At 38.5% G+C, this 14,447-nt stretch overlaps 1 protein-coding gene across 1 annotated transcript in view; it reads left to right on the top strand.

Annotated features, from left to right (window-relative positions):
- Positions 1-3,564: 3,564 nt before the first annotated feature.
- The window catches only part of ABCB1 (ATP-binding cassette, sub-family B (MDR/TAP), member 1), a 93,510-nt gene continuing 82,627 nt past the window's right edge, over positions 3,565-14,447 (top strand). Inside the window, exons 1-2 of the mRNA XM_008589434.1 lie at positions 3,565-3,571; positions 7,686-7,768. Of these exons, the coding sequence (XP_008587656.1) occupies positions 3,565-3,571; positions 7,686-7,768 (90 nt within the window). The remainder of the gene's footprint in view (positions 3,572-7,685; positions 7,769-14,447) is intronic.

Below are 14,447 nucleotides of genomic sequence, written 5' to 3'. Positions count from 1 at the left end.
GAGTAACAGTAACCACTTCATGGAGTTCTTGTGAGGATTAAATGAGTTTATCTCTCTGAAGTGTTTGGGACAGTTCCTGGTACATAGCCAGTGATTAATACATGTAGCAGTTGTTATCATTCCCACAGGTATTCATAGTACAGACTGCAGCAGAGATGCAAATGTTTTGTGTTGGCAGAGTACAGACAAGTTGGTAAAAAAAGACTATACATGAGAGTGGAGGGCAGGAAGGTACAGATTGTGGGAGAACACACTTCAAAAAGTAGATATAGTTGCTTGAATGAAAGTGTGTTAGTGATGACTTGGAAGGGAGGTGGTTGGGTTTGTGAACATTGTCAGAATGAAAATAGAGCCTCTTGTGTTAAAACCCTGACAAATGGAGCTGGAGAAGGCTATGAACAGAATGTTCTCATCAATGTATGCCTGATAGCAAGACCTATCATAAATGACTCTGCAAAAACCACAACCTTGCACAGAGGCTACCGCAGCCTTACATACACACACACACACACACACACACACACACACACGCACACAATACTTTTGTGAGGACGTCTGCCCAGCAACTTCCTGTGACCTTGGACTGACACCACCCTTTTTATTGATCCTGGTAGCCAAGAATAACTGTCTCAAATGACTTATGCAACCCTCCTCATTTTTTCTTTAAAAAATCTTTGTATTCCCTTACCTTCTTGAATATGCACATGCATATTCCCATTGTAAAGCCCAATTCCAAATAAATATCGTTTTCTTTTAGTCTCCCGCTCTGTCTGTTATTTAGGTTTGACAGGTTTCACCAGAAATTGATGAAACTCAAGGAGAAATCTCCAAGTTCAGCTTGGCAGGAGTGATAGGCAGTAATGCAAGGGTAGTATCTTCAGAGAAGTCAAGGACTGTGGTGTGGAAGTAGCAATAGCTAGGACTGTGCATTGTCTTAGGGTCATAATATTTTATATCCATATTTTCATGTCAGTGGAGCAAAGAAACTCAATAAAATATAATGGAATGGTACAGCCTTATTTAAAAATCTCTGGGCTATTCTGATCCTTAATCTACATATGTCCTTGATAGAGATCTTCACTTGAATCTCAACAGTGTAGAAATAGTATAATCGGCAAAATGTAATACTCTTGTTATATCATCCATTGTTTCAGAAAGGATTTAAGCCATTCATGAGGATACAGAAAATATAATGGGATCGCATAAACTAAAGGTGGGATTAAAGAGCAAAGTAAAACAAAAGTGGAAACAGAGAGCAGATGCATGAACAAGATTAAAAACGCATGTGATGAAGATGAAAGCTTATACAATTTCCCCAGGTGGACCTTAGGGTTGGTGTTAAGCTTTTAAACAGTGAGCCAGTGCTGTACATGTGCATATCTAGTTTTATCATAGAGAAAAATTAGTGGCCTGTTAGAAAGTCTAATTAACAATTTGTAAAGGAAAAAACCACAGTTTATGGCCAAGAAAAAAAAAAATCAAGGCAAGGAAAATTTGGAGTAAAGAATAGAAAGAAATGGATGGCTTTATAGTATGAGCTATTTAAAGAAAGTAGGGGAAATATCCTCACATTGTACAGTAAAAAAAGGGTTATCTTTGAAACTTTTGCGGTGAGCTAAGAGGCAACATGTGTAAGTCATAGAATACCAACTAATGGTTACAGAAACAGCTATTTTCCCTATGTTTACGAGAAATACAAAAAGCTCTGATGTGAGTTAACACTACTTTACAAATTTGAATTGTGAAGATTGCGTGCCCTTTTCATCAGTTTTTAGAATATAGTGCACAAGAAAAAATATTAAATGCTAGCAGTATATGTGGAAAGAAACTATAACTAAAGTAATATGCTAAAATATGCTATATTTATAATCCAAATTAATACCTTATATATATAAGGGATATATATATGAGTATATACTTTATATATATATATAAGTTATATGTATATATGTATAGGGTATATAAGTACACACACACACACACACACACACACACACACACACACACACACACACACACACACACACACACACACACACACACACACACACACACACACACACACACACACACACACACACACACACACACACACACACACACACTTCTATGGGTTTGGAGACTAATTGCGGATATGTAGAGACACGTCTCTGTTAGTGTCCGGGATGATTCAGCTGATATGTGTTTCTCTCCTCACCCTTTGCCGAGGGGCAACGGAAGCGAGGACATTTGTCCTGGACATTCTCCCTGTTTCGCAACTTCTGTTTCGCAGTCACCGTTCAATCACGCGGGGCCCTGGGCAATCCCGGGTGGTCTGATTGGTGATTGGTTGGCCAGGACAGCGCCGGGGTGTGGGCTGCGCGCCAGCCTTAGTCCCTTCGCTCCAGGAAGCCGGGGCGCATTCGAGCAGCGGCTCCTCGAAGCTCAGTGAAGCCGAGGCTGCTGTTCGTATCTGCTGGGTCTCTCCACCAGAGTCCGAGTTTCTCCTTCCAAAATCTCCATCTTAGTGGACGTTCCGAGGGAAAGCCCGAGGTAGGGGCGCGCGCAGCTGGGGACTAGAAGCGGGCGGTTTAGAGGAAGGGTGGGGCTCGCCAATGTCCTGAGCTTGGTCCCATGGAAGAGGGGCTTCTTGGGACGCGTAGGGTGTGGAAGATTCCTCTTGGCAAGTCCGAGGGCACCTAATGGGATGAGATCAAGAGTCACTCGGGGAGCTCCTGGAGCAGCCCCTAGCCCAGAGTTTTCGGCGCTAGCCACGCGCGCTGGACCGTGCTACCCGGAGCGCGCAGAGCCAACGCTGTGCAGGGACCGGGTCTGTGGGCCCGCGGGCTGGGGGATAGAGGAAGCATCGTCCGCGGCGAGTGGAACCGGGAGGGAGAGCCGCAATGGCGTTGGGCAAAGTCCAGAATGCGCCGCTGCCCGCGTGGGGAGGCTGGAGGCCTCGCGTACGGAAAAGCTCCTGCGGTGACCGTCACGGCCGGAGCAGCGGGAGCATCAGGGCGAGCGCTGCTCCTCAGCGCCCTCCCGGCTCCGCGCGGGAGGAGAGGCCAGTCTCACCCCCGGTCCTGCGGGTCCTGCCTCTGGCTAACGGGCTGTGATTGCTCCTCAGGTGCGATGGATTTTGAAGGGGACCGTCGTGGAAGAGCAGGGAAGAAGAACTTCTTCGAGGTGAACAAAAAAAGGTAACCAGTTTGTTTCACTTTCATCATGGGCAATGATGATTTGGGCAATTTATTTCTAGCCTCCAGCTGTGAAATGAATGAAGGGTTGTTGTTTTTATTATTATTTTAATCTTAAAATATGCAAGCCAGCTTATGGAAGCAGTTCTCCTGCTTAGAGCAGAAGTTCCTTGGCTGACTTGAGCCCAACATATGCATCCCTCCTTGGTGGTGGTGGTGAGGCTCTTCAGCTTTCCGGACGGACCAAGTGCTCACACCCTTTTTGTTTTATAACCTTTTCTATTTTATAACCCGCTTTACAAGGGCGTTGGTTGCTCACGCACCTGAGCCATATGTGCTTGTGCTCTGCTCTGAGGTCCAATCCACATAAACATTGCATGTCTGCGGCATGGCAGGTGGGACAGACGGCCCAAAATACATTCGGGTTGGTTTGGTTTTGCTCTTTGTTAACTGGCAATGAATATCTATGTGGGAATGTAACCACATACAGAAAATAATTAAGTAAATTTTTATCACAGTGCTCTACCTCTGAAGAAAAAATATATATATACATATATATAAATATGCACAGATATATATATATATTTATTATTATTATTTTTTGGCACCTGACCGGTGAGGGGATCTGACCCCTTGACCTTGATGTTACCAACACCATGCTCTAACCAACTGAGCAACCGGCCATGTCCTCTAAATTTTTGACTTCACCCAGTAGGTTCATTGTTAGTAGTAAATTGTAATATAAATTGTAAGATAAAACAAATTAGTAAATATATTAATATTATTAGGAACAAAATGTTCAGTGTAAGAGGAAAAATTACAAAAGTGGAAATAAGGGGCCGGCCCGGTGGCACACTGGATAAGTGCGCCGCTTGGGAAGCGCAGCGGCGCTCCCGCCCGAGGGTTCGGATCCCACACGTGGACCGGTTCCCGCTCACTGGCTGAGCGAGGCGCGGGAGCAACACCGAGGGTTGCAATCCCGTTGCCGGTCCCTGGTCCGGTACGGGGCAACACTGAGGGTTGCGATCCGTTGCCGGACACGGAAAAAGACAAAAAGACAAAAAGACAAAAAAAAAAAAAAAGTGGAAATAAGTTTTTTAAAAAGAATATTACACTTCAATTGGAAACTTCAGTACAAACTTATGATTTTTTAATAGTTCCTTTTTAGTCCACTGAAAGGGACAATAGCAGTGAGCACTCTTAGTACCAGATCTTGGTTTCTGAATATCATTCCTCACTAAAAGGAATGAACACACCATAGAAAAATTGCTAATTTCAGCCAGTTCTGGGGCAAGGAAAATACAAGTCAGCCTCGGGTATCTTGTGGTACCTGAAAACAAAAACCTAGAGTTTAATGGAGTAGTCAAAAAGACACAGGAGCAGGCTTGAAGGGGCTTCCACTGGTCAAGACTGGAACAATTTGAGCATCAAAAAAGTAATAAGTGCAATTGATTTTGAGATCCTAAATACAATTGATGAATCCTTATTAATATTGTGAGAGGAGGAAAACTGAAAGAGAGTGTGAGATGTAGAGAAAATAAAGGAATGTTCTTTACGGTACAGAAAAATGCCAGCTATCATTTTGGAACCTGCATCGTTGTAATTGATTCAGGCAAGGATTGTCAATGGATCCTAAACCATTCAGAGAAGAATTGTATATAAGAATTGTTTCCAAAATTCTTACTAAGGAAGAAGAAAAATTAGCTTTTCCATAGAGAGATTTTGTAGTTAGCACCTTAACTGGGTGACTGGACCTGGAATCACTCGTGGTGGCATAGACTGTGTTAAGTGATTTATCATGTGATGGAATTTGAGTACACAAAACCACCTAGGAAGTATATTTGCAAAAACCTTTAGTCTGAATCCAGTCAAGCTTCGAGATTAGTACTGTCCAGTAGAAATATAATGTGAGAGATATTTGTAATTTTAAATTTTCTAGTAGCAACATTAAAGAATAAAAAGAAACAGGTAAAATGAACTTTGAAAATATATTTTATGGAACCCAATATATTCAAAATATTATAATTTCTACATGTAATCAAAATTATTAGTGAGATAGTTTACATTCTCTCTTTTATGCTAAGTCCTCCAATCTGATGTGTATTTTACACTTACTGCACATGTCAATTTGTACTCACTTTGAAACATATATCCAAGATGTGGGACATTCTATAAGACAACAGTTCTTGTCCCTTCAAAAAAGTCAATGTCAAAAAAAAATGGAGAACTTCTAGATTAAGAGAGACTAAAACGACATGACCACCAAATGTGTTGTATGAACCTTGATTATATCCTAATTAAAAAAAAAAAAGTATAGAAAATATTCTTGAGAACTTTGAATGTGGATAGGATATTAGATGATATCAAAATTGCTATTAATTTTCTTATGTAATAATGGTAGGAGAAAGTGTGATTGCCATGATATTCACAACTTACTTTTAAATGCTTCAGCAAAATATTAACAATGATAATATATACCTTTTTATATAGATAAAGAAAATATGGTCAAAATGTTAACAATTGTTGAATCGAGATGGGTTAAATGGATAGTCATTAGACTATTCTTTCAATTTTTGTGTTTATTTGAAAATTTTCATGATAAAAATTTTTCATATAAACAAAGAAAAAGACTTCAAAGAGTCGACAGTAGACATTCCACTTTTTGTTTTTAACTTTTTTTTAGAAACCTGACAGCTTAAAGAACTATGTATTTATGATACAAACACTTAGGAATGTTTGAATAAGAAGAATTAAGGGTATGTGGAGGGAAATTTGTTTGCTCCTATACGTATCTTCATTTTATTATTGGCTCTGTCATGGTCTACAGACTTCTTTTAAAACTAGAGATTATTTTTTGGTTAAGTAGTTCTTATTAAACTGTGCTCATCGCCATTCATTTTAGTCTGTTCTTCACAAAACTATATATTTTAACATGGGATTGTAAAGAAGCATATGGCTTTGCTAATAGATGATGCTGGTAATAGAACTATTTGGAATAGCTCTACTTGCAAAGATTATTCATTAAAATGGTGTTTGATGAGCAACTTACCTTTGTGAGCACTGTGTTTTGAGCTGATGGGGATAAGTGAGTTATCTAGTGGTGGTGAAAGTTCCTGGGAAAGTGCATTTCTGGGCAATATCTCAGAAGTCTGAGGTCTTACCTTATAGCTTGTTGATCGGGACAGATTTTGCAGTTTAAATCTTGGCTTTGTTCCGGCTGTGAAACCTTGGACAAGTTAGTTAACTCTTCTCACTCTTCTGCAGTTTCTCATCTCTAAAAAAGAAGGACAAAAATATGCCTTCCTCATAGAGTTGTTTACAAATCGTGTGTGGGAAATGCTTATTTAGCCAGTTCCTGGAACATTATAAGTGCGCCAGAGCAGTTTTAGAGAATGAAAAACATAAATAAAAAGCTTAGCGCTAAAACTCAACTATTTATGACTATTTTTCTCCTTTCATTCTGGTTCTAAGGCTACTGAATCCATGCCTTTACTGGGCATAGGGTGGGACCAAACCCGAAGGGTTGTGTTTGTGTATTTTATGTTTTTGTGTCCATCTAACATCACTCCGAAGCCAAATATGGGTAGACTCTGGATTTTTTTCTTTAGAAGTCGCTTCACCTCTTTTGACCTCACTTAGTGTAAAGAACAAAGACAGAGAAATTTACCTTTTAAACTTACAAATCTGTGCAAAAATAATGCAATTCTTTCCTGAAATACTCTTTATTTTATACTTACAAAAATACAGATGGGGCTAGTTTGTTATGGTTGATTTGCTTTCACATCTTACGTGGCAGTTACACATAGTGGAAAACATGGGTTACAGAGTTAGATTCATTTGGATCTGGGCTCAAAATAGTATTTGACCTTCTTATGCCTGAGGAGAGCTTTTTGACAGTTTACAGAACATCTTTTCTAGATTGCATTTATTTCCATAATGGTCCATTTAGGTCTCCAGACATCCTTTCAGAATTAGATTTGTTCATAGAGAGTAATTTAATAACTTTTCGTCTTAGGGTAATTATGCCCAACATCTGTTTGTCGCTACTCTCCTTTAGTAAAGGGAATGATTAAGAATAATAACAAAATAGTAGATAGATAGAATATCTACTGCTAGACTGACTTACATGATAATTAAGGGGACTACTTCCAGAGAGCATGAATGATTTTCTAGTTAGAATAAAAACAGGAAACTCTTTTTTTAGTATGTGTTTTTCTAATTGCAGGTGTATATGTGTGTGTGTGTGTGTGTGTGTGCACTTGTCACAGAAAATTAGTAAATACCAAAGGCACAAGAAAGAATATACGTTTATAGAAATCCCAATACCCAGTGATAACCACATATATAGATTTCTAAGATATACGTAAACATATCTATATTTAAACTTCATAAATGGGATCATAATGTTATTAAATTGTTTTTTACTGAATAATATAAACATGTTTCTTTGTCCTATTTGTCATTAAATATATTAATTTGGTAATTTTTAAAACTGCGCAATTTTTAAAGTTTTGTGTAATCCCATTGATATGTTTTTCAGTAAAAAAGATGAGAAGAAGGAAAAGAAACCAACTGTTGGTGTATTTGCAATGGTGAGTTTTGAATTTATTCACTATTAAAAATACTTTGGAAATTTGACTTCTCCTTACCTAGAAAGGAGATATTTCATCTGGTATATATTTTAGAGAGTATGTTAATGTAGAATCAAAACAAATTGGTTTGATTTAGCTTATTTTCAGGGGAATGTTGATCATAACATACCATGTGAATTAAACCAACAGCCACCCTTCCTGGCCCAGATTTCGATATTCTCCTAATTACTTATGTTGCCAGTGATCTGTTACATACACAAGCACTTCTCCCACTGATGGTCTTTACCCTCTGGGTGGAGGAAACCATCTACAGTGCGTGCTGTCTTAAATGGCTCTGAAATCCCAGCAAGTTCAAAGTCGAAGTCTCAGGCACCCACGATGATAACAATGGATTATTTATTACTGTGGCTTAGCGTGTGCTATTATTGCACTGTGCTGAATAGCTGAAAATCTAGAAGTTGAAAACCTTAACGTAACTATTTCATTTTTTCGTTGCACGATGGTCGTTTAGACACTTTTCTTTAATCAAACTTGGAATAAGAAAAGGATTTTATAGGTGTGGCTGTTTGATGATCTGTACCTTAGGTGGTGCAAATGCAAACTTAGGTGAACTTAGGTGAACTTAGGTGAACTTAGGTGAACTTAGGTGAAGTGTTAGGTAAACTGTTCCAACGATCAGAACCCGGAAACCTGCTAAACCAATTAAATCTTGGTAGCACATACTTTATACCCATACTTCAGTTATAAAATACCAGGTTTTCTTAAAATGGGGGAGGAGGGTGGAGAGACAAATAGACTGTCATAAAATGGATCTCAATAAATTAAATATAAAAATAGTTCTAGGTAGGGAAAAAACAATCAAATGATGTTTACACTTAGAACTCTGTGGTTGTTTTATACAATCTTCATTTCCTGTATACAGGCCTTTCTAAACACAGCAGTCTCAGACCTACTGTGTTAACTCTTCTGCACACAATGTCTGTTAACTTATTTCTTTTTATCAGTCTTGAGAAAGTGATGAAAGAAGGAATAGATTCAGACTTTTCTACTAGACATTATTTTATTTATATCAGAACTTTTTTAACATTTACAGAAATATGAAAGTAGAATAAAATCTAAAGCAAGTGAGGAAGTGGAACAAATAGAAATAAGGGTGGGAGGAGGAAAGTTGGGCTGCAGTTCTTACAAAAATGAATTCCTTAAAGATTATACACTCTTGCCAGAATTGTGCAGCAGATTCAACTTTGAGCTTTATACTTTCTGTGTCTTACTGAAACTTTTTTTTCTAAATAGATAACAGCTAACAATCTTGAGTCCTCTGTATCAAGCATTTGTCTTTTTTTTTTTTTTTTTGAGACGGCCGCACGGCACTCAGCCAGTGAGCGCAGCGGCCATCCCTATATAGGATCCAAAGCGCCGCACTCTCCTGAGTGAGCCACGAGCTCGGCCCTGTATCAAGCATTTGTCAAGCACCCCATCTGTGTTATTTGACTTAATCCTCAACAATAACCCGAAAATGTAGGAACTTGTGTTATCCGTATGTTCCAGATAAAGAACATCTCAGAGAAGTTAAGTAATGCATTCAGTGTCTCAAAGTCACAGAGTCACAAAGATAGTAAGGTGGGGTAGGCCCAAATTTTGCCAGAAATGCCCAGTTGCTTTTACCAACTGTAATTGTTTATGATAGTTCATGATTGGTTAACTGTTGTCTGCCTGGACTTAAAGAGCTCTTTGTTGATGCTGTTATCTTCTGAACTCTGATCACCTGGTCGTTGAAGACTTTGCCACCTGGCTGAGTATCTCCCTTTCAACTCCTGTTGCTCCCACCAACTTGGGTGACTTTCATGGTTAAATGGATAATTACTCATTGCTATTCACAGCTGCCATAATCTTACAGACATACATCTATCTGGATCTGTTCCCTCTTTCTTCTTTCCTTTTACAACAGAGGAAGAATCTGGTTCTTAAAACTAATCACTCACTTGTAGTTTGGCTTCCATCTCCTCTGCCTTCTCAAGGAACTGACATTGTTATTCTTTTTTTTTTTTTATTGAAACATAATTGATTATACATATTTGTGGGGTACAGAGTTGACTGTCAGTACTTGTATATAATATGTAATGTTCAAATCAGGATAAATATCTTATTCATCATTACAAAACATAATCATTCTTTGTGTTCATTAACCAATTTCTCACTAAGCCCCCTCTCCCTCCCCCTTTCTCCCCTCTAGTGACCACAGTTCTGTTCTCTCCTTCTGAAAGTTCAATGTATTATTGTGATTGTCCATCCTTCCTTCCTTCCTCTGTTCCCACTTATGAGTGAGGATAAGTGGTATTTCTCTTTCTGTGCCAGGCTTATTTTACTTAACATAATTTTCTCTAAGCTCATTTGTGTTGCTGTGAATGGCAGAATTTCATTCTTTTTTATGACTTAGTAATATTCCATTGTGTGTGTGTATGTATATATATACACACACATATATACATCACATTTTCCTTATCCAGTCATCCATTGATGGACATTTAGGTTGGTTCCATATATAGGCTATTGCGAATAGAGCTCCGATGAACATGAGAGTGCATCTCTTAGACATGATGATTTCCATTCCTTTGGGTATACACCCAGTAGTGGGATTGCTGGATCATGTGGTAGTTCTATCTGTAGTTTGAGAAATCTCCATACTGTTTTCCATAATGGCTGCAATAATTTACAATCCCACCAACAGTGTAGCAGTGTTCCCCTTTCTCTACATCCTTGCCAGCATTTGTTATTCTCTGTCTTTTTGATAATAACCAGTCTAACTGGGGTGAGATAATATCACAGTGTGATTTTGATTTGCATTTCCTTGATGATTACTGATTTTGAGAATTTTTTCATTTACCTGTTGGCCATTTGTATGTCTTCCTTTGAGAAATGCCTATTCAGTTTCTTTGCCCCCCCCTTTTTTTTTGATTTACAACCTGGAGATTTTATTTATTGAAAATAACATCAAATAAATATTTCCCTTCATCCACACTGGAAGGGATTATGTCAGGTATTGATACCTATTTTGGGGGCAGCTAAACTTAAAGGCATTGACTCATGGACTCATTTCTTATTTTATCATTATTATTATTATTAAGACTATTCATGAGATACAAAGCTAATTGTCACCCCTCCTGCCCATGATGTGAGGGCCAGACTCATACTGGGGGCATACCCGTTACCAGAAATTACTATTGTACCCCTTATCACTTTTGCCCATTTTTTAATTGTATTGTTTGTTTTTTACTGTTAACTTGTTTGAGATTTAAGGATCTGACATTATTATCACCATTCTTTCTCTCCTGTATCTTCGGTCTGTCTCTCTCAACTAGTTCTGTCCCATTGGCATTGATATGTCAAGTCTCTTTCATCTTACTAACTCCCTTCTTGGAACCACTCCCTCTAGCTCCAGTCACACACAAGAGTTGCCTTTGCTTTCTGTCTAGGTTTCACCTTCCAGTCAGTTCTCAATCCATTGTAACTTCATTTCTCTCTCCACCACTCACTAAATTCAGTGGACATTTAAAAATTCTACCTTGACCACTCAGCAGCATTTGACACTATGCACCATATTCTTTCTTCTCTTTGCTTTTATGATGTCACTGTCTGCTGGTTTTCCTCCCAGATCTTTGGCATTTCCTTGTGTCACCTTGGCCTGTGAAGTTAGAGTTCCTCCACCCCTTATTCCAGGAGTCAGTGATGGTGTTGACATTCCCCTAGTTCCACACAGCTGTTTCCAAATTATTTTTTTATCCTCATGCAGAACTCCGTTCTCATTTGAGTTTCACTCTGCATAGTTATACTTTCTTCTATTCATTTGCAGCGGTATCCTCGGCTAATTTCTACTTACTCCTCCTTCATTCAGGACTTTGACATTTGATTACTTCAGCTTCATTCACCTATGCTTCTGTAATTCTTCTGAATATTTTGGTAACCTTATAAATAACTCCTGGGCTCAACATTCTCCCACCTCTTCGGTTCCAACAACCCCACCTCATACTCTACCTTAGTAAATTACACTTGTGGATGAGGACTTCGGGTTTACCTTCTGGGTGGGCTTCCGTCTATGAAGTCATAAACTCAAATGTGTCAGTCGATGACCACAACTTCTGATTCCTTCCAGCTCTGCCCTTCCTCCTTATTATCTCTCTTTTGACATTGTATATTCATTACCTATTGCTGCTGTAGCAAAATATTACTAATTTAGTGGCTTAAAACAAAACAAATTACCCTATAGTTCTGGAGTCAGATGTGTTACTGGGCTAAAATCAAGGTGTTGGCAGGAATACATTCCTTTTGGAGGCTCTAGGGGAGAATCTGTTTTCTTCCCTTTTTAAACTTGTAGAGGCCACTTGCATTCCTAGATTCATGGTCCCTTCCTCACTTCACTCCGGCCTCTTACTACAGCCGTCACATCTACCACTGCCTCTGAGCCCCCTGCCTTCCTCTGATAAGCACTTGGGTTATTCCGGGCCCACCTGGATAATCCAGGATAATCTCCCCATCTCGAGATCCTTAATATCTGCAAAGTCCTTTTTACCATGTAAAGAAACATATTCACAGATTCCTGGGATTAGGATATAGGCACATTTGGGGGGCTATTATTCTGCCTAACACACCTGGTCAAAACTTTACTCTCTCAATTGCTCTCTTTCTTCCTAGTATCTTTCCTCCATTTTTACTCTTCTAAAAATCTGCCCATTGCAGCCACATCAGATGACCTCAGTCCCTTGTTAAAACCATCAACTGCCTTTCTTTTCCAGTTATATGGGAAGTTTAGAGTAAACCCTAAACTCCTTCCTATGACTAAAAAAAGCCCTACATAATCTGACCTCTATTTCATCTCTGACTCATCACAGACAAATCTTCACTCTGCTCTTGCCAGGGTGTCCATTCTATTTGGTCTTTGAGACACACCGAGCTTATTTCCACTCAAGGACCTTTGCATCTACTCTTCCTGCCTGAAATGCTCTGCCCCCAGATCATGACAGGATGGACTGTCTTCCTGTTTCTGAGGTCTCATCTTGGATGTTACTTTCTCAGAGAAACTTTTCTGGAGCAGCCAATCTAAACCAGCTGACCCTGCCTGTTTTTTATGACACATTACCCTGTATGATATTTTTATAAATACTACAACTGTCTGATTTCTTGTTTATATATTTGTCTTCTTTGGAATGTAGGCTCCATGGGGATGGGAGGTTTTGTATATTTTGCTCACTACTGTACCCCAAGTACCTGGAACAGTGCCTGGAACTTTAATAGGTACTTAGATATTGAATGAACATTGACTACATCTATTCCCTCTATTACTATATGCACTACAATGTAAGCTTTATGGAGACAGGTACCTTGCCTTATTCACTATTGTTATTAGTACTAGAACCAAGCTTGACCCTTATTAGATGCCTAATTAGTATCGTTTGAATGTTAAATGAATGAATTAATTAATTAATTCACCGACTTCCCTCTCCAACCCAAGCACCATGGTAAGGTCATGTTCGCCATCTAGCCTGCTGAATATTACCTAAATCACTCTCCTGCCAGAACCTTCTACTTTTTTGCCCCGAGAAGCCCAACCCTTGGCTTTCAGCACTAATCAACCTTCCTTTTATGTGGTTCACCATATTCACCTTCTCTCTTTCCTATCAGCATCTAACCATTTTCAACTTCCTTTTCTTAAAGGGCTCCAATTATGATCAGATTATACCTCTATCTTACATCTCACCTGATATGTTACAACATTTTTTTGTCTGCCTGCCCCTTGACTGTAAGAGCCTGAAAAGTCTTATTAATTATTACATTTCCAAAGCCAGTAGCAATACCTGCTTATATTGTATATTTTATATTGTATACTTAATAAAAGTTTCTTGTATTAAGTCTCATTTTTACCCTCATAACAACTATGTAAGGTTTTCTGTGTATGAATATTTTCCTCATTTTATAAATGTAGAAACTGAGGTTCAAGATTAAGAGAATTTTGCCCCTCAAAGTCTCCTTCCTAATAAACTGCAGAGCTAGGACATTTGACTGAGGCTTTTGTCCTACTCATCATTACGTTACTACTTTCCTCAAATCTTCTTCTCAGCCCTCTCTCTCCAGAAATCAATTTTGCTTCATGTCACAAAGAAATATGAGGTCATGAACGCTCTCAACTTTCTCTGTCTGTATTCCTGGAACCTTACTTGTATCTGTACTTACTTTTAGCTTATTCCTTCTATTTAAGATGAAGAGACCTACCTTTGCCTGTTTAAAAACCATCCTCTCCTTACCAAGTGTTATTATGAAAAATTTCAAACATATAAAAAGGTAAAATAGCAAAAATCACTCATATACCCATCATCTATATCTAATAATCATTAACATTTTGCCACATGTTTCATCTGAAATTATAGATTTCATGATACTTCATATGTAACTACTTCAATTTATGTCTCAGAAATTTTCCTACAAAACGTTTTCCTATAAAACATGATGCAATGATCATATTTCATAAAATGAAGAATACTTTCAGTTCATATTCAAATTTTTCCAGTTATGACCAAAAAGTGTCTTTTACAATTGATTTGTTCATAACAGGATCCAGTCAATGATGGCATTTGGATATTATGTCCCCTGAGTCTAGAACAGTTTCTGCCTCTTTTTAAATGACATC

Source organism: Galeopterus variegatus, unplaced genomic scaffold, assembly GCF_000696425.1.
Source record: "Galeopterus variegatus unplaced genomic scaffold, G_variegatus-3.0.2 Scaffold136, whole genome shotgun sequence".
NCBI classification, from domain to species: domain Eukaryota; kingdom Metazoa; phylum Chordata; class Mammalia; order Dermoptera; family Cynocephalidae; genus Galeopterus; species Galeopterus variegatus.
The sequence above is the reverse complement of the archived record's forward strand: the minus strand, read 5'-3'. Positions and strand labels throughout refer to the sequence as shown.